Source organism: Strigops habroptila, chromosome Z (assembly GCF_004027225.2).
Source record: "Strigops habroptila isolate Jane chromosome Z, bStrHab1.2.pri, whole genome shotgun sequence".
NCBI classification, from domain to species: domain Eukaryota; kingdom Metazoa; phylum Chordata; class Aves; order Psittaciformes; family Psittacidae; genus Strigops; species Strigops habroptila.
The window spans coordinates 90,205,863-90,225,444 of record NC_044302.2 but is presented as its reverse complement, the minus strand read 5'-3'; the positions used below and the strand labels follow the sequence as shown (position 1 = coordinate 90,225,444).

The 19,582-nt window shown below is 39.2% G+C and overlaps 1 protein-coding gene across 2 annotated transcripts in view; it reads right to left on the bottom strand.

Annotated features, from left to right (window-relative positions):
* Positions 1 to 249: 249 nt before the first annotated feature.
* The window catches only part of MTMR12 (myotubularin related protein 12), a 35,644-nt gene continuing 16,311 nt past the window's right edge, over positions 250 to 19,582 (bottom strand). Inside the window, exons 7-16 of one of the 2 annotated variants that reach the window (XM_030469836.1) lie at positions 18,987 to 19,110; positions 17,767 to 17,842; positions 14,431 to 14,537; positions 12,131 to 12,255; positions 8,920 to 8,998; positions 7,231 to 7,301; positions 6,008 to 6,180; positions 5,072 to 5,239; positions 4,059 to 4,220; positions 250 to 3,045 (exon numbers count right to left, since the gene is read on the bottom strand). In XM_030469836.1, coding sequence (XP_030325696.1) covers positions 2,461 to 3,045; positions 4,059 to 4,220; positions 5,072 to 5,239; positions 6,008 to 6,180; positions 7,231 to 7,301; positions 8,920 to 8,998; positions 12,131 to 12,255; positions 14,431 to 14,537; positions 17,767 to 17,842; positions 18,987 to 19,110 — 1,670 coding nt within the window. In that variant the 3' untranslated portion in view covers positions 250 to 2,460. The remainder of the gene's footprint in view (positions 3,046 to 4,058; positions 4,221 to 5,071; positions 5,240 to 6,007; positions 6,181 to 7,230; positions 7,302 to 8,919; positions 8,999 to 12,130; positions 12,256 to 14,430; positions 14,538 to 17,766; positions 17,843 to 18,986; positions 19,111 to 19,582) is intronic. The other variant, XM_030469837.1, reaches the window with a different exon arrangement.

Sequence of the window (19,582 nt, the reverse complement as noted above, 5' to 3'; positions counted from 1 at the left end):
ATTACTGACATTCCACAGGCACTTTCTAGACAACCTTAGTAACCTTCATCCTACTACACCGTACTTTCCTCTTTCCTGAGCTAACAGCACTTCTACAGTAGCATGACCAGGTCAAAACTACACAGTTTCCTCCCTGTAGCAGTCTGCAAAAACCCAGCACCTAATTAGAAAAGCCTTGTCACTGCAGATTATCCAGTTTGCTATGGTTTAAATCATCATTTGCAAAATATGACCTTAGACACATTATCATTTCAGGACAAAGTATATTTTATTGATACTCTCCAAACAGCCTGTAAGAGAGAAATGACAGTATTGAAAAAACCAAAACTGTAAAGCTTCTAGCTTGCATTCAGTGTGAAAACTTGGAGGTATAAACAGAAGCCTGGAGTAAAAATATTAAGTACATTTCCAATCCCACAGTGCATAAAAACAGTAACAATGGTATTTACTCTACATTAGAACGGTTCCCATGTTTAGTTCCACATATATGTTTCTCTTCTATATAAAATTCTGATAACTTATGTACAAATAAGATGTCCAACATCTGCTTTTTAATATAAATATGTAATCTTCATGACTGAAACATTACAACAGTTTGATCAAAAGTATAGAAAAATCCATTTAATTTTTTTTTCTAATGGCAGTGTTTAAACCTTGAACCCAAATGAACTTAGAATGATAAGTATTTCTTCACCATAAAAATGCATTGCTCATTCAACATGCAAAGTGTTATTGCATACATGAGTCAGTGGAACTACAATAATAAAGTCTGAAGGACATGTGCTGGACAGCCCATTCTAGCAAATGCTAGCTGTAAGATCATGTGTATCACAGAACAAAGAGTAAGTACTAGTGTATGTTTAAATAAAATGCTACAAACTCAAGTATTGTCCTCACTCTACTAAGACTTAAGGCAATCAAGAGTTCAGAAGCTTCAGTTTGGCATAGTTGCATTAAGCTCTCCCCCTTTCCCCATTAATACATTTATTTTAACACTTTAAAATTCACTTTTACAGGCCTGCTGATACATTTTTGCTGTACATATTGATACAACTCAGTGTGAAATGATTAAGCAGTAACATAGTTTAATATCCCCAATCACACTGAGCTGATCCAACTTAAGCAAGTTTCTCTACCAGCTAAGTTTTCCAGCATAGATTCTAAAAGTATTCAATGACTAGCTTCTCAGTGTAACTGATTTTATGACTTGCATCCATTCTTGGGGTATTCTAGACTTTAAGGGTTCAAAATAGAAACAACAGTCAACTAATATTCAGCTTTACAAAGGATGATTATTTGCAGTAAAAATACTTTATCTATAGACATATACACAGTAGAAAGAAGTCAACAGGCATTTCTTTATGGCTTTTTTCACTGAGGTACTGTTATAACATCCAGCAACAGGATACAAGTGTTCATATGGTATGAACACCACATTCATAATGCCACCAACTCATGACAAGTGGCAACAGGCTGCAAATCCAGCTTCACTGCAGGATCACAGGAAAAAAAAAAAGAGTCTTCCCTGCTACGTGAAGGGTCTCAGTGCAAGCTACAGAAAGCCTCAAAGGCAACTGGCATAAACGGGGAAAATCAAAATGGAAGTCTCACTCTATTAGAAGGAGGGAAAAATACTCATAGCAAATTAGATTCTCACAGTCAGGCCACTTCTAACAATTAACAGCAAACATTTGGGACATAATATTCCAAGGCAGCAAGGGCATATAGCTCAGCAGCCACACAGTAAGACTTGAAATGAGTAGTTAAACTCTTGCATTTGATCCTTAAGCTAAGTGCATGCACAGGCTTAGAGCAGCCAAGCTGCTGTTATAATACCACACAAGGCGAAGTGCTGCAAGCCAAAGATGAATGCTGTCAGAAAAGGTGATGTTGGCAGGCACAGGACTTCAGCTGATGCCACAATAGATGAAAAACCCCAGGTGACCACAAGTTTATGTAAAAACCTCAGCTGTAAAAACCTTATTTGTGAATGCACTTTTAGCTGCACTTTCCCCATTTATTCTACATGTGGGGAAATGCAGATGCGTTACATTCCTAGTCACAGTACTTCCAGCCCTAGTACTCTTGGCATAAGGGAAGAGGTTTTATGTTAAGATAGCGATTGTTGCTGTATGTATTTAGTATTCCACCTTTACATCAGAGAATAATGGGGTTTTGTTTGTTTTTTGTTTTTAAACCAAGTGGCCATATGGCTACTTCACCCTAGACTTCTGGTTTTATCACACTTAACTCTAAAAATGTGTTTCTGCAATAAATACTGTTGGAGTGAAATGGAAGTCCAAAATATGCTCAGCTAATTACGGCAACTAGTTCTTTCCAACCCAGATGTTTTTTTTAACCCCAAAACCAGGCTGCAGACGCTTGAGTGAGTTCCTTATAGGAAGATACAGCACAACATTTAAAATTTAGAGCTTAGCCACATAAATTCAGCTTCAATTTCTATGCACTTGATGACATATCACTGCTTAGATCAACAAATTCATCATCCCTCTTGACCAAGTCATCTTCATCTTCCAAGTCTTTCCAGGTGCTGGTGGGTAGAGCTGGTTTGATAGACTGTCTCTGAAGTAAAGCAAATGGAAACAAGGATGACAGACGGGCAGAATTTCTCAGCATTGGTACAGAATGTACATCTCCAGAAACAGCTTGACTACGTTCTTCATCCATTTTCTCCTGCAAGCTTTGCACTTCCTCCATCAAGTCCAAAATCTTGGCAGCTGTAGCTATTGTACCACCACCATGAAGCTGGGCTTCAGGAATCCATCGCAAATACCGTTGTGCCCAGACTTTGATTTCAGGGCCATCGATGCGAGGTAACAGAAGACCATGATAGTCAACAGGTTTGCTATGCCAGCTATCATAAAATTCCCTGAAACTATTAGGAAGTTCATCTGAAGAATTTATGAACTTGCCAATTCTTTTACCCAGAATGTTTTTAATTAAATGATCCGTTTCCTCCCTGAAAAATCCTCTCTTCATGGAAGATTTTGCTTGCGTTAATGGCAAAGAAAGTTGTCGCTGATGCTTTAAGAGGAAAGAAAAAAAGTATACTGAAATAAATACTGATGGGACTTTAGAAAACATCTTAAGAGGAAGGAAAGCATAACTTGTATTCAAAAATAGTTACAAGCAGCAAAGTCACTTAAACAGAGCCACTGCTTTGCTATATAGTCTAAAACTCATACTCTTCAATGGCTGGTATGCCAAATACCTCAGAGCATACTTAGTATTCCCAGATACTTTCCCTGCATTGCAACTATGGCAATGAACTAACACTGAATAAAGTGTTTTTCTGTGAAAAAGAAGAATTCTTTGCATACATTCAAGTATTACAGGCTTCCATATTTAGTTTAAGCTAGCCACGCAAATGAAAGAGCACTTGATTTAGGTTTTATCCAGTGGTTCCTCATTGCATCCCACAGTGTAAGAGTTCTGATTAACACTGTTCTCTGATTAATACTGACAGTGTCTCACTTGAGAATGCTGTTACAGAACAGAATTTAACCAACAGGGATATTACAATCAGAAGAGGCCACTCTGAACAAACTTTTCTTACTGAATTTGTGCTAGTTTCCAGCAATGAGGTGGCTCACCCATAATCATCCATACCCTGGACAGTTTTGTTGGTGGTGGTGGTCCCCCTTCAAGTGCACACATGCTCCAGTTAGACTCAAAAAATCAGGGAGGCAGTTACAGACCTGCTATGTAATTCAGTTAGGTACTCCATGGAACAAAATAAACTCACTTCAAACGTGTCAGTGCAACTGGCTGTTAAGTCCCATGAGTTATCACTACACTTGCACAAAAGGATGAAGAACCCCCGACTTCACAGCTATGTGCACTAACTGTAAAGCAGTGATTTATAACTGAGGTGGGTGCAAACTGTATTCTTAAGATCCAGGTGAGTGAGGTGTACATGTATTTTGCCAATTAAGAAGAACTTTGCACCAATACTTCCACTATGAGTACATTTAAAGTACTAGTTGTGCAAAATATTTTTATAATTTTAAAAAATAGTTAAGCAGCACATATCTTACTTTGAATCGTGCAGTTTTCCGTTGACTTTTATCTGGTTTTGGCTTCTCTGCATAAAAAGGGTTGTTCAGGAAAGCCTGGGCCTTAGGGTCAAACTGCACAGACCAGTCCCACACAGTAAGAAATCTGAAAGGACCGCTTTGTGTCTTGAAGCTTTCACCACTCTGCCAAAACAAACAGGTCACAATTAACACTGCTGGAGAGGAATTCTGACCAAGTCAAGGTGAAATTAAGAAACAGGCTTTTTACAGAAGAGGTTGCAGAGTTGCAACACCACTCATGATTTCTATATATTCAATAGCTGAACAACATTAGAGGATGGAAGTGAATACAGACACAGAGTTTATCTATATATTATTCTCTAACTTTAGATGGTATTTCATTTCAACGGTGCAATTAGACAGCACCAAGAACACCTTTCACAGTTGAAAGAAAGAATAAATAATCTTAAGGGAAAAAAGAAGTTTTGAAAACTGGGCAGAGGACAGAAACTTGATTGTGGAATAAACCTCCCCAAACTTCACAAGTTAACTGCAGTTATGCAGTGCTACCAGTTAAAATTTTATGATCAACGATTTATTTATATGCAAGCCAGCACTGTTTTTTTTTTTTTTTTAGAGAATACTCCTATTGCTTCCAGCTTCTTAGGCTAAAGACAGACATGGACCAAATGTATATCAACATTTCAGAAATGCTGATTCTGGAATACAACAGAATGTACTATACAAGAATTTTGTAGATAACTTACTCTGCAGGACAAGATATTCCTCTTAGGTTAGGGAGCTCCATTTTCACTGAATAGCAATAAATAAATATACCTACACATTAGAAGTAATATATCCCTGAGTTATTTTCCTTTTGTCATCGTAAACTCGCAAGTCCCAAACCTGACTCCTTACCTTTCAAAGAAAGGAAAGGATGGAAAAACATGCTACTAGGGATTTTGAGTGTTCCCTGCTTGTTGGGTTAAACCTGTTCTCCAACACACTGCATCCATAAAATAACAAACTCTTACCATACTAGCGTCTTTTTGATGTTGTGAGTTGAAGAAGAAAGTGCTAAAAATAGGCACATAGAGGCTGTCTGACAAGACAGTTAAGTAAGTTTCCGTGAACTCAAATGCTGGAGGATACTGTTGTACCAACTGCCAAACACAATTTAGCAGGAGTAGAAAAACAGGAGCCTAAATAAAGCAAATGGTACATCAGTTTCAGAAAAAATAATCAACCAACCCTATGTTCCACCACACAGACTATTTATTTTATAGTATTCAGTGTCTCCAAACACAAATCTTAGGGGAAGCAATCTGGTTAACTACAGAACTGCTGCATATAACTTTGGCTGAACTGTGCAGAAGTATCATCTGAGCTACACTTGGCCAATTGTTGACAGAAAAGACACTTTCTAACCTGAATTTGCACACACTAAATTGCTATGAAAGCTGCTGCTATGCAGCCTTTTAAAGTTGGCAAAGCAAAACTAGTTTATAGCAATTCTTGATCAGAACTATCAGCCAGTTTACACTTAAGATGTCCATTCCATATAGCAATCTGATGTATTCCCAAAACATAAACAAAAATGGAGATGTGAGACTGCAACATTTAGCAAGACAGTGTAATGTTAAACTCTAGATGTGACAGGAATAGGCAAAACACTTTTGAGTTATTTCTATGGACACCAGTATCATTTAATGGTTTAAAAGGACATGAGATACATGTCTTTCAAAAGACTCCAAGATTGAATGGGAATTCTTACATTTGTTCTCGTTAGATACAGAGACATTGCTGAACTCTAAAAGGCAAAAATAGTGACACTGTACAAAATATCAACCCATAAACCAAAACAAAATTAAAGATCCTCAGTGTAACTGGAAGTTCTGGACTGACATCTAAATACCTCCTTATTCTGAGTAAATGTTTAAATAGTAAGGAGAATAATAAAAAAATCATACCTCCTCTTTGTCACTTTTATGTAAGTGGTTACAACGATCCAAAAAGCCATGTCCTCCAATTACCCACTCCTTCTGAATAAGGCTCTGAAACCCTGACTTTGTTCTGCTGTATGAATCCATCATCACTTGAACCAGACTAGAGATTACACAGCACAGATCAGTAGCGCTCTCTTCTACAGAAGACAACAGAAACCACATTGTCTACTAAGCCATTCCTAAAACTAGGGTAAGAAAGCAAGTATTGCTAGCTTCACATAAACACAATTGTATTTCAAGATCAGAGAAACACACAATTTATTGCAAGTGTTACATCATCAGAGAGAAGTTAATCCATGTTTCTAATACTCCCCTTTGCAGAAGTGTAAGGTTTCTTGTACATTTACACTAGGGTAATACTTCAACAATAAAACTTGCAAACCCAAGGGTTTACTACTATAACTTTGATGCCTACACCCTCCAGTCTGCCATAAAGCACATACTGCCCCTTCTATGCTACCAGGCCAGCTATCTGCCCTTACCCTTCCTACCCTGCATGCATCTTTGCACAAGGTGTGAAACTGCCTCCTCATGCATCATGCATTCTTCACCCTTCTGATGTCTTCCAGAAATATCTCTTCCCCATGCTAGGTTTCTCAAATGGCAGTGTGTGGGGAAAAAAATTACTATGTTACTAATCCAAAACCCGCTTAATGGTTAAACATTGACTTTGTTTTTCCATGTGATTACTCAATCTAAGAAAACAAACTGCTCAAGATGTCTACAATAAGTGTATTCTTCCATGATTTTTTAATAAAGAAACTACATAGTATTCAGTGTGTATCTAGAACATAAAAAAATCCTTTTAGAACGTTTTCATGCTCCATGTTCTTCGTGTATGTGTGTCCCCCCTACCTTAGTGTACAGCAAAAGGGTCTAGGAGACATTTAACAGAAGTTAGGAAACAGGAATGCATAAAAAAGAGGTAGTGTGACTCTACTACCAGTTTATCAGCAGCCTTCTTGTTCACAGTATATTTCTCTTAGCCTGTAACTAAGCTTACCATGCTTTTTTTAACTACAGAAAGCATTTCCAGGAGGGTGAAAGATTTAAGTGTCTAATACTTTGAGTACTCTATGAATTTTACCAGCCTTTACCATAATTGTAAGCTTACAGCTTAAGCTGTATCTAAAGAAATTCAAAAGAAATTAAAATATATATATAGGATAATCTTAGTGAATTCTTACCTATAAGGAGAACATTTGTCTGCTGTCTTTCCAGACATTCCGCAACTTCTATTGCTTTCTTCAAAACTCGCCTGTTGTGGTACAGATAAAGTGAATATTTTCATGGCATTTTAGGTTTCTTACATTAGTTTCTCCTAAAAGGAGTTAGAATGTCATACTACTGAAACTTGACTTTAAAACAACAAGACCATTCTCAACTTCTGCAAATGAAGAAAGTTTGCTCTTGAGACTTAACAGTTCAAGAAGTATCTTTGTTTGGCCATTGGTCATGCATTTCCAATTGCACGTTTGTAATACAATACTTTCTTCTGGATCAATAGCAGCCATTACACACACACTAAAGTACTACCATTGCCAAGAGCCAAATCTCTATCCTAGAAAGAGTCAACATCACCACACTTATGTTGTAATCTACTACATACTACATTTCTCCCACAGTATGGTTTTAAGATGCAGAGGGAAGTATCAGCAATCAGATCTTGTAAACATGCAGAAAGAATTTGTTCAGAGATTACCATTACACATGGAAGACCAAGTGGAGTTAAAGATCACCAGATATAATAGGTCTAGGTTTCTAGACCTAATTCTTCATAAAATTGGTTATTTTCAGCAAAAGTTTGCACACAAGTTAGGATTCTTGCAACTGCTTAGGTCACTAGTAGAAGGGGACAGTTTATTTCCTGAGTGTGGAGTTGTCAGATTCCTTATTCTAGCATCCAGAATAGCTGAGAAGGCATTCCTACTAACTACAAGAGCCAAGAACAGCCTGATCCAGGAAGCAACTGGGTCTAAGTATGAAAATGACCAGTTCCAAAACAATGTAAGGATAGGAACTTGTGCTGGTATTCACTTTAAACTACTTTTAATCTTGGTTATGTCAATGCATTTCTCCACCTAAGATCTTCACTGGAACCTCTCATTCAACATACATTTAAATTTTGGATAAAGGAATGAATAACTATCAGTATTGACTGTTATTAAGACTAGAAAGAACTGAAGCTGACTGCAGAAGCACTTCATGCTAACAAGCCTACCACAGAATAAACTGGCAGACAATAGAGCTAGCACAAAATAACACTGAAAACAAAGCCCCTCAACATTCCACTATAACAAGCTGTAAGTTAGCCAACACCATTCCAATACTTACTCACTGTGGACTGCTGAGAGAATTAAAAAAGAACTTGAGGAATGATTAGAAGAGGAAGGGGACAAAAGTGAGAACAACTGTCATTTTATAAATATTTGGTGGGCTAACATCTTGAATACTGCAGTTCATCCTGTCCTAAAGGATATTACAGAAGTAGAGAGTACAGAGCAGAATGGCAAGGCTAGTCAGAGACACAGATTAGGTTTCATGCAAGAAACAAGTAGTATTCTTCAGTTTGAAAAGAAGGTGACTAAATGCAGGAGGGAAATTACTGGACCTATAGTTTTAATGGGTATGCTGGAAGAGTTGTAATTGGAATGATCTGCTGCTTCAAGTTATTTTAGTGTGGAGGCTTAACACAAGCCTGCACTGTAAAAATACTGTCTCAAATTGTAAAAATAAGGTACGTAAATGGGATTATAAACCTGTCCTAAATTTCATTCCTACTGGAGGTGAAGAGTGTCATCATATTTCAAGAAATTAGCTAGAAAACCCAGAAGTGTACTTAATTTGAAACACAGAAAGTTAGAGATATAGCAAACCTGATTATCTCTAGCCAGTTTGTGCTCTCCAGTAACGAAAACCATTTCACATCAGTTGCCCAGAAGTCTGTACTGTTATCTGAAAGAAAAACCCACAAAAAAAATTGGCTTGTTCACATGTGTAGTGCTAATTAACAGCCATCCATTACTCTTCCATTATGAACTGCTATAAACCAATCAATACTAAGGAGTCAGTAAATTCTGATCACTGGTAAGTAAACACCTTATAACTAAATGAGGAAGTGAAGTAGTCCTACAAACACCAGTAAAGTTTTTATAGCACCATAGACTTTTAGGAAAAGTATGCTGTAGGCTCACAGCAACCAAACCAAGTAAATAAATCTGCTGACAAAATCGGAAAGGAAAAGAAGTTTAATAGGAAGTGATGGTTCTTCCACGTTCCAGTTGCATTGACTCTCAATCAAGCATGATCTGTGTAAAGCTTAACATAAGGAGGCTGGATTTTGAAAGTCATTACCATTAGAGTCAGAAACACAAATGTGTTTTCGGTTACACAAATTTACAGCATGCAAGACTATCCGTAAAAGGTTTTAAACAGTTTTCACTACAGCTGAAGAGGCATTGAAATGCATCAAAAAGGGAATAGCTAAAATAAACCAGGAGGCCAAATACAATACCACAAAATCATTAAACTCTTATGAACTTAAATAGCTTTTTTGTAGCTTTTTAAATGCAACCTAAATCTCTATTGCCTTCCCCTCCTCCCCTGAATCAAAGCCAGTATGCAGAAACTGGAAAGCTCTCAAACTGATATGGTCAATTAAAACCAGAACAGATTACCTTTCCTGCATAAGGCACAAACCCTGAAGCCCAAGGTCAAGACAGTTCTGCTATTGAGGAACAATTGAGGTACACCACACTCCCCTCCTTCCCTATCCTCTTCCTGATAGTTTCAGTTCTGCATGTTTCTGTATAACTTTTCACTTCCCAGTGTCTCTGTATCCTTTCAATGTTTAATTCCAACACACACTCATTTCTGCTGTTTCTGCAACTTGCATCTTTGATCCTCAAGTGCACAGGCATATATCTATTTTGTTCCTGTAGCTGTTCTGCCCCCATGCCTGCTCATGCTTCTGCTCATTATGCATTTAAAGGAGAAAAAAAAAAAATAAAATCTCTTTCCCTGATTCATTTCACCCTGACCATAGAAACTAGCTCTCCACAATAGCATCAGATTAGGTGTGGCTGGCTGTTCATTTTGTTCTGTCACATTCAACCACAACTAGACTCAACAACATGCATGCAGGCCTGTAGAAACAACTGCTTGGTCTGGCAATTCTCCCTCCGACAAAGTTATCTCTAAGACAAAACAGGAACTTCTTTTTAAAGACACAACAAAATACTTGCAGCTTGTTTTACCTCTTACTCAAGGTATATTGCTTAATAAGATCACAATAGAGAGCAAGCTTTCCCTTCCTTCCTATCTTGTAGGATAATAAAGAAATACTTCACAAGGATTTGAGAATTGAAGTGTTCAAAGTCTCTAAGTATGTGGGCAAGTGGCATACACTGAGACTTCTGAGCACTCTAGCAAAGCCAGCATCTGCTTTTACCACATTTCAAATAAAAGGATCAATTTAAGAGGATCCAAGCTGTTCCCATCAAAATCCTCTTGAAAGCAGCTACACTACTGTGGTTTCTGCTTTGCTTAATGAGAATTTTTATAACTGAAACTTCAGTTTAGACATGTGTTTAGGAAAGTTAAGCTATACTGGAAGTTCACAGAGAAATAGAATGGTTTGGGTTGGAAGGGACTTTGAGCGTATCATCTAGTTCCAACTCCCCGTGTCACAGGCAGGGACACCTTCCACTAGAGCAGGTTGCTCCAAGCCCCTGTGTCCAACCTGGCCTTGAACACTGCCAGGGATGGGGCAGCCACAGCTTCTCTGGGCAACCTGTGCCAGTGCCTCACTGTAAAGAACTTTTTCCTAATCTTCCTAGTATCTAATCTAAATCTACCCTGTTTCAGTTTAAAGTCATCCCCCCGTGTCCTATCACTACATGCCCTTGTAAAAAGCCCCTCTCCAGATTTCTTGGTGACCCCTTTTAGGTACTGGAAGCTGCTCAAAGGTCTCTGCAGAGCCACCCCTTCTCCATGTTGAAGAAGCCCAACTCTCCCAGCATATCTTCATAGGAGAGGTGCTCCAGCCCTCAAAGCATCTTCGTGGCCTCCTCTGGACTCGCTCCAACAGCTCCACGTCCTTCTTATATTGGGGTGCCCAGAGCTGAACACCCAGAGCTTCAATACATATTTGCCAGAAACCATTCATTTGCAATCAATATCAACTTACCAGCTAAATTCCATGTATAAAACCAGTAGGACTTAGTTACTGTCTATAGGCTATGCTACAAATACTCAATTTCTCAATGATCTTCAGTTACATCCCACATCAACAGCCGCAGGTGAACTGCCCCAGTGTTCTGCATGCCACTAGAGGCTATTGCAATATTGACCCTCATTATCTTGTAGAGGGCCCACTGCCCAAAATAGCCCAGTGGCACACTGCACAGTTGCAATGTGGCATGGAGCTTTTTTCATGCCAAGACGTGAAGTCAAAGCACTGTTTCATGACAGCAGTATATAGTTAATCTCATAATGTCCAAAAGCCTAGCTTATACTTTCACATAACTCTCACTTTTACTTCTTTCAAGTAGACTTACTATTTACAGTAGCCATGTTTTAGTCCTACAGCCAGTGACAATTTTAAGCAAGCTCTGCTTCACATGTTTTGTGATGTGACTAGTTTGTAACAAAAGCTAGTGCAAAAATAAATTGGTATTTAGACTCATCTCTTGACATGGCACAAAGGCTTAAAAGGTTAACACTTAACATTCAATTTCAATGCATCCCACAAGACTGAAAAAGCTCTCCCACAAATTTTGATCCAGCTGGTATATTACAACTACCATTTAAACTCCAGTCACTCTTGCAGATACTGTGACTGCTTAGCCAGAGGTAGTGAGTCTAAGAACTACAAATCTCTTTTAACATGCCAGTCACAAGCATGTTGTGACTTCAGCTATATTTAAAAATAGACTTCAGCTATATTTAAAAATCTGCTTTTAACCACCATTAAAATCAAGACACCAATCAAGACAAGGACTGCATTCATGAGACATAAAACATGATTGTTATGCTTTGCAGCTAAGTCACTTTAGAGACAAAAGACTACTTCAAAGTTTGACTTACCTATCAAAAACAGTTGTTTAAATCTTGTGTATGCTGTCTGGATATCTTGCAGAGAGGGAAGGCTGCTTGACAAGTCATCCATCTTCAGGAGTTCATAGGGAGGTTTGCTAATTGTCTTATAGATTCTAAATCAAATCATCAAGAGATTAAAGCCACCTGCTTCACAAGCCAAATAATGCACCAACTATTATTACTGAAGACAAAGTTAATAGGCATGGTTTGGGAAAAAGCTGAATAACAAAGGATATACACCTGGAATGCTAATGGCCTTCGAGCACTTTTAAATACTGACTGGAAGCTTGTCTACAAGCTTTTGACAAGTGTTGCTGCTCTTAACTGTTCCACCGATAAAATGGTATTTGTGTATATTTGTGCAGTTATGAATATTACGAACATTACTTGTTTTTTACTACTGCTTCTTTAGTATTGTCTTCACTAAACAACACAAAAATTACTTTACTAACAGATTTAGAGATGAATTCAGAAAGAAGAGATGGAAAGAAAAACCCAAACCATCTAGCAGACACTATTTTTCTAGACTATTACCGACCACTTACATTATGATACCTAGCTGCTAGGTCTGCTACCGAAACACAGGAGTAAAAGAAAGAAGAAACAATTTGGACTCAAACAAGATGGCATACCTGCCTTGTACTTTCCTACATAGCTGCTATTTTTTTTCCCCTGGAAGGAGATGAAAAAATACCAGGCTAGATGAAGCTTTGGTTTGGACCCAGAACATCTCCCATTCACTCTCCAGAGCTCAGATGAACATCAGCTTAGTAAATACCTCTGTTGTCATGCTGGCTTTCTATTGTCAAGATTTGGGAGAAGCTGCTCTAACTCATAGTTCAGAAGGAACGCCTTGCAGGCATTGCTATGACAGGACAGAGTACTTTGTTTCCTGTACGTTGTAGCACAGTAACCTGCTTTAAGTGAGAACTACATGTTCCACATCAGAAATGCAGGTTACTAGACCTACTGGAAGTTGCATCAGATAAGATAATGGAGGGAAAGCAATCATTTGTCAATTACAATACTTGTTCCAAGATGAAGTAAACAATTTGTGCTGGAAGATCTGGCTCTGAACAGCTTTTTCAATAAAAAGCCATTAATTGTAAACATCTGCTGTGTGCTTGAGTTCAGACCACTATTACAATGGCATGTTAACACACCCTTACAGACAATTTGTAGATACATTTTTAAGCATTAGTGGTTAACCACCAGTACTGCATAGCAAAGAAAACCACCAATACTATCTCAAGTTCAGATGACCCCAGACAAGGGATCAAAATACCAACTGATGCCTTGTTACAGCTTACTGCTAGTTTTACTTACTTTCACATTATGAAATAGCATTAAGAAGAGTTATAACTCATGTAAACTTCTCCATTTCAGGGGAGAAACGTAAGAGCAAATGCAGGAAGGGTCAAAAGGTTTCCCATCCAAGTATGATTAATTTTATAAATGAAAGGTTTTAAGAGGCTAATCAAGCTATTTTCTGTTAGTTCTATGTAATTCATGGGTTCTTCACCTATGAAGATAAAGGAGCTAGCAGTGAAGCAATAAAAACCATACATACCAGCCTGATCTAATAGCTTGCTGCAAGGAGAGAAGTTTTCTCAAGGACACCCAACAGGTTAGCGAAAGCGGAGGAGAAAAAGAGCCATCTTTTGTTCTTGCAGTAACTCTCAGCCAGGCAGCTTTGCTCCTGCCCTTATGTTAACTTTGTCATTTCTCAAACTGCTGAGTTAATTCAGCTCACTACCTCAGCTGAGTCAAATTGCTGTCTGTCATCACATATGAAAGTAGCAGTAGTGAACTGCTAGATTGTCTCAGTCATTTTAGGTCACTTTAAAGTTATTTAAGAACATGAATCTAGTTCTCATAAGACAGCAGAGTTCAGAGAAACTTAAATCTCAGCTTGAAAAATCCATGTTTAGAGATGGAGTCCACACTTCTCTTACTTGCAAACACAATTAAGCCCACCAGCTAATGTTACACTAGCTGTACTTAAATACAGGCTTTGGTGCTGCTTTACCTAATAATACACCACAGTTTGTACACGTTCATCCGACACGTGCGTGTATTTCCACAAAGCCTTCAGTGATGTTACAGTCCCGCACAATTGATAGATGCTGTTAGGCCAAGGGATTAAACCCATTCCACTACAGAAAACTACTTTTAGATCTAGAACTTGTTTCCTGATGCGTGCAAGCTTAAAGATAAAGCATATATGGAAAAAGAGAAGCAAGGTCCATACCAAGCAAAGTGTTGTGGACAGAATAGCTATTACTGACCCATCCAAGAAGGCTTTTTGTGTTTGTGAAGCGATGTCATCCTGTTCTTTGGGAAATGCAGACATTTTGAGAAGAGCAGCACCATTATGGCAAGACCAACACCAAATCTGCACAAAAACATTGACCAGGTGATATAAATTGGTAAACTGTTCAGTACAAAGTATTTCTTAAGTAACAAGTGATTACAAGAAATTTCTCTATGCTGTGCTTCATTGAATTTTTGGTATATTCAGTGAACTCATCAATAGAAGCAAACTTTTACATCTGCAGCATGCCTCAATACAGGCATGCCTCAACACAGTGTTATCACTTGCAAGTTTTAAGTTAAGCTTTATACAGGCACAGGGAAATATAAAATGTCAGATTATAGCAGAACATTACTTCTACCCTAGATTTGGAGAAGGCTGAGGTTCTCAAATGACTTCTTTGCCCCAGTCTTCACTGGCAAATGCTCTGACCACACCACCTAAGTCTTGGAAGGCAGATGCAGGGATTGCGAGAATGAAGACCTTAGGCCCACTGTAGGAGAGGATCAGGTCCGAGATCATCTTAAGAACCTGAACGTGCACAAGTCCATGGGACCTGATGAAATCCACCTGCGGGTCCTGAAGGAGCTGGTGAATGAAGTTGCTAAGCCACTGCCCATCATATTTGAAAAATCCTGGCAGTCAGGTGAAGTTCCTGATGACTGGAAAAAGGATAATATAACCCCCATTTTCAAGAAGGGGAAGGTGGAAGACCCAGGGAACTACAGACCAGTCAGCCTCACCTCTGTGCCGGGCAAAATCTTGGGGCAGATTCTCCTGGAAAGCATGCTAAGGCGCATGAAAAACAATGAGGTGGTTGGTGACAGCCAACATGGCTTCACTAAGGGGAAATCCTGCCTGACCAATTTAGTGGCCTTCTATGATGGAGCCATGGAACTGATGGACAGGGGCAGAGCAGTTGGCATCATCTACCTGGACTTGTGCAAAGCGTTCAACACTGTCCCGCACGACATCCTTGTCTCTAAATTGGAGAGACATCAATTTGACAGATGGACCACTCAGTGGATAAAGAACTGGCTTGATGGCCGCACACAAGGAGTTGTGGTCCACGGCTCAAAGTCCAGTTGGAGACCAGTAACGAGTGGTGTCCCTCAGGGATCGGTGTTGGGACCGGTCCTGTTCAACATCTTTGTCGGCGACATGGACAGTGGGATTGATGCGCCCTCAGCAAGTTTGCCGACGACACCGAGCTGTGTGGTTCGGTTGATACACTGGAGGGAAGGGATGCCATCCAGAGGGACCTTGACACGCTTATGAGATGGGCCGATGCCAACCTCATGAAGTTCAACCAAGTCAAGTGCAAGGTCCTACACCTGGGTCGGGGCAATCCCAGGCACAGCCTCAGGCTGGGCAGAGAAGAGATTCAGAGCAGCCATGCAGAAAAGGACTTGGGGGTGTTGGTTGATGAGAAACCCAACATGAGCCAGCTTCAGTGTGTGCTTGCAGCCCAGAAACCAACCGTATCCTGGGCTGCATCAAAAGAAGCATGACCAGCAGGAGGTGATCCTGCCCCTCTACTCTGCTCTTGTGAGACCCCACTTGGAGCACTGTCTGCAGTTCTGATGTCCTCAACATAAGAAGGACATGGAGCTCTTGGAGCTGTCTAGAGGAGGGCCATGAGGATGATCAGGGGGTTGGAGCACCTCCCATATGAAGACAGGCTGAGAGAGTTGGGGCTTTTCAGCCTGGAGAAGAGAAGCTGCGTGGAGACATCAGAGCAGCCTTCCAGTATCTGAAGGGGGCCTATAAGGATACTGGGGAGGGACTCTTCATTAGAGACTGTAGTGGCAGGACAAGGGGGTAATGGCTTCAAACTTAAACAGGGGAAGTTCAGATTAGATACAAGGAAGAAGTTCTTTACTGTGAGGGTGGTGAGGCACTGGAACAGGTTGCCCAGAGAAGTGGTAAATGCTCCATCCCTGGCAGTGTTCAAGGCCAGGTTGGACAGAGTATTGGGCGACATGGTTTAGTGTGAGGTGTCCCTGCCCATGGCAGGGGGGTTGGAACTAGATGATCTTAAGGTCCTTTCCAACCCAAACCATGCTGTGATTCTATGATTCCACTACTGCTCTCATTAAACAAAAAAACCAAAAAAACCAAAAAAAACCCCAAAACATCTATGGCCAAATTACTTTGAAAGATACGCCACAGCAAGATGGCTTTTGGAAGAAACTCATATTAGCGATCAGTTTCTCCACATAGATATAGTTGTATTTTTCTTACAGTTCAGCCTTGAGATAACTCATAACAGCTACACTGTCGTGCTTTTCCACATGACTCACACATAAAGGGTCATCCAGGCACAGGAAATAAGATATTGAACTTTTCACAACTGAATAAGATTGCATAGTTACAGGTATTACTAGACATCCTTTAAAGGTCCCTTCCAACCAAACTGTTCTATGATTCTAGGAACGCAAGATGCATTCAAAACTCACTTCCATTTCTGTGTAACAGCCACTATAATTTGCCTGGTCAACTACTGAGAACAAGTGAACCAAGCTATTTTGAGTTTCACTATCTGAAAGGACAACTTAGGCAGAACAGCACAGCACTATCTTCTCCACCAACCAATTAATTTAAAAGCATGAAGTGAACATCATTTTCCTTGGCAAATTTGACAGACATACCACAACTAATGTAAGCCTTCATAAATGAAGTTACTTTGCTCCTTGTTGCTATCTACTCTGCTTTACTGGTTCTTAAACTCTGGTATAAGGCAGAAAGGCAAAGCCAGTTTGCTATGAGGTGCAAATACATTCAACTTCATTTTCTGTTGAAACTGGTAGAGCTAGTTTTTCAATTAGGCTACCTGGCTTTGTAAAAGTGATGCATCATCAAAGCCACAGTACTTACCACTACCCAAGCTAGGTAACTAGAACTATTCAGCTCTACCTGTACATGCATGGTCTTCACCTCAGTATCCAAATAGCATTTGAAGCCCTACATCCTGCTCCAGACAGATGCCAATCAGTAATCAGTCTAATGAAAAGCAGGCTGATGGCTACACAGACTAGTATTATAAGTAGACTATAGGACATTAGAGATCTGACAAGTAAATGGATGCTGTCAACCATACATATATATTTTGCTTTGTACTGTTTAAGAGAATATAGACTACTTTGAGCACTTCTTTCAACATCTGTTCCCCCTTCTATAGATGACTAGGTATATGTGTGAGCTATAAAAAAAAAGTTTTGAAAATAATATGCACTAATATCCAAAATGCTAGTTGGAATTTTGCCTTCTCAATAAGATTTCTTACCCTCAGCCACACATATATACTTACAGGAATGCCTCTGCCTTCATACTTCAAGATACTCTCTTCAGAAACACATATGGGAACAACAAAATACAAAGGTAGCCTAAGATAAGAGAGAAGATTTTTGCACTTAAGAACTGAACAAAGAACAACCTCCAAGTTCATTTCACTGATGAGTGTTCTAGCCCACATGTTAATTATATATTCACCTTACTGCTACAATAATCTTTCCTACAGTATAATTATACTGTCCTCAACACCCTCCCTTTACTTTCAGCTGAATAAGGTTTCTTCCAATCTGGAGCTCTTCATTATTTTCACTGCTACATTACCCTGTCTTTCCAAGGCTGCAATTAAGTCCTACATTTAATTGTAACATCACTTGTTACTACCACCTCGGTTCTCTCACTTCTTGTTTCAAAAGATTCCTTTTTACTATTAGAGAACTAGTTCTGTTTCCATGCCTTCTAAGCCATTCACATCACAATTAAAGAATGTAATTTTATTATGAATTTCCAGTATCAGCCAACACTGTCAATGTTCAAGGCCCAAAGAAGAAACAAAGATAAGTACGTAACCTCAGCTTGGGTCTCTCAAGACAGTTCTAGAATAAATATTTTGGACTCCATTGAAAATTGATCTTTATATCCAAGGTCTTTGTAGCCTTTCAGGATCTGACTATTAAGCAGGAGTACACAAAGCCTTGTATACATCCTAAGACGTTCACCAACAGATGCTACTTAGCTAAACTGGTAGAAGCACACATCTCTAACCTTCTACTAAAGACAACACAACTTAACTTCCATCAGCACATTCTGCAGACATGCTTTAAACCAGTTATTTTTTCCCCACTCAGTCCCACAGCTAAACAGAAAATCTCATGCATGTAACTTAAAATTTTAGCTGAGTAAAGGTACATGACTGAGAAAATGCCATCCTAACCAGTAAGTATGACAGAAGTGTAGGTACCAGACCTACATATTTTCTATTCCTGAGTAGCCTGACCTGATGTTGAAGTTAACCCTGCCAGAGGAGGGGTTGTGTAAGATCATCTCCTGAGGTCCCAAATCAAAAGTATCCCATAAATCAAAATGGAAACCAGATCTTAAAAAAAACCAAAAAAAACCACCCCAAAAAACCACCCAAAGACCCCTAAACAATCGTATAATGCTCAAAGGTAGCACTGATTTTTGCAAATCTTAATGACACTTATATCCAAAGCTCACTATTAACCAGGGCAAGCTTACTTTTCAGAGACTTTGTAGCCTTCATTGGTAGTCACTGCTTTGTATTTCACATTCCCTTTGGTCCGCTCCAATTCATCACGCCAGTCCTCAAGAGTATCAAACATCACAGTTTGGTTTCTTCCATCTATCAGACATAATAATGTTAACTTTGCAGACCATCATGAACTCTAACATGAAAGCATTCCTAAATCAAGTAGTTAGTTTTCATTAAGGTAAGCAAGGAAGAACTCTTACGCACAGAAATCCAAGTCAAAGATAAAATGCCTTTGTATAACACACTGCTCCTGTCTGATCTTTAACAGCACATCTTTCTGTCAAATACTGCTTTAACTAAACAATTCAGGAATAGTTTCTCCTACAGTTCTTACAGAACTTTGATACAGTTGAGGTTGTCCTCACTTCCAGGCCAAAACCCAGGATGCCGAGCAGCAAATGCCACTGTATACTAGCGCAGCTGACTGGCATCTAACAATATAGACTTAAATGTAGAATTAGTAATCATACCAAAAGCCTTTCTGCAATTCAGGCATTGCATTTCATTTAAAGTTTATTCTTTCATCACAGATAGGAATTTTGCACGGAATAGAAAATTTTAG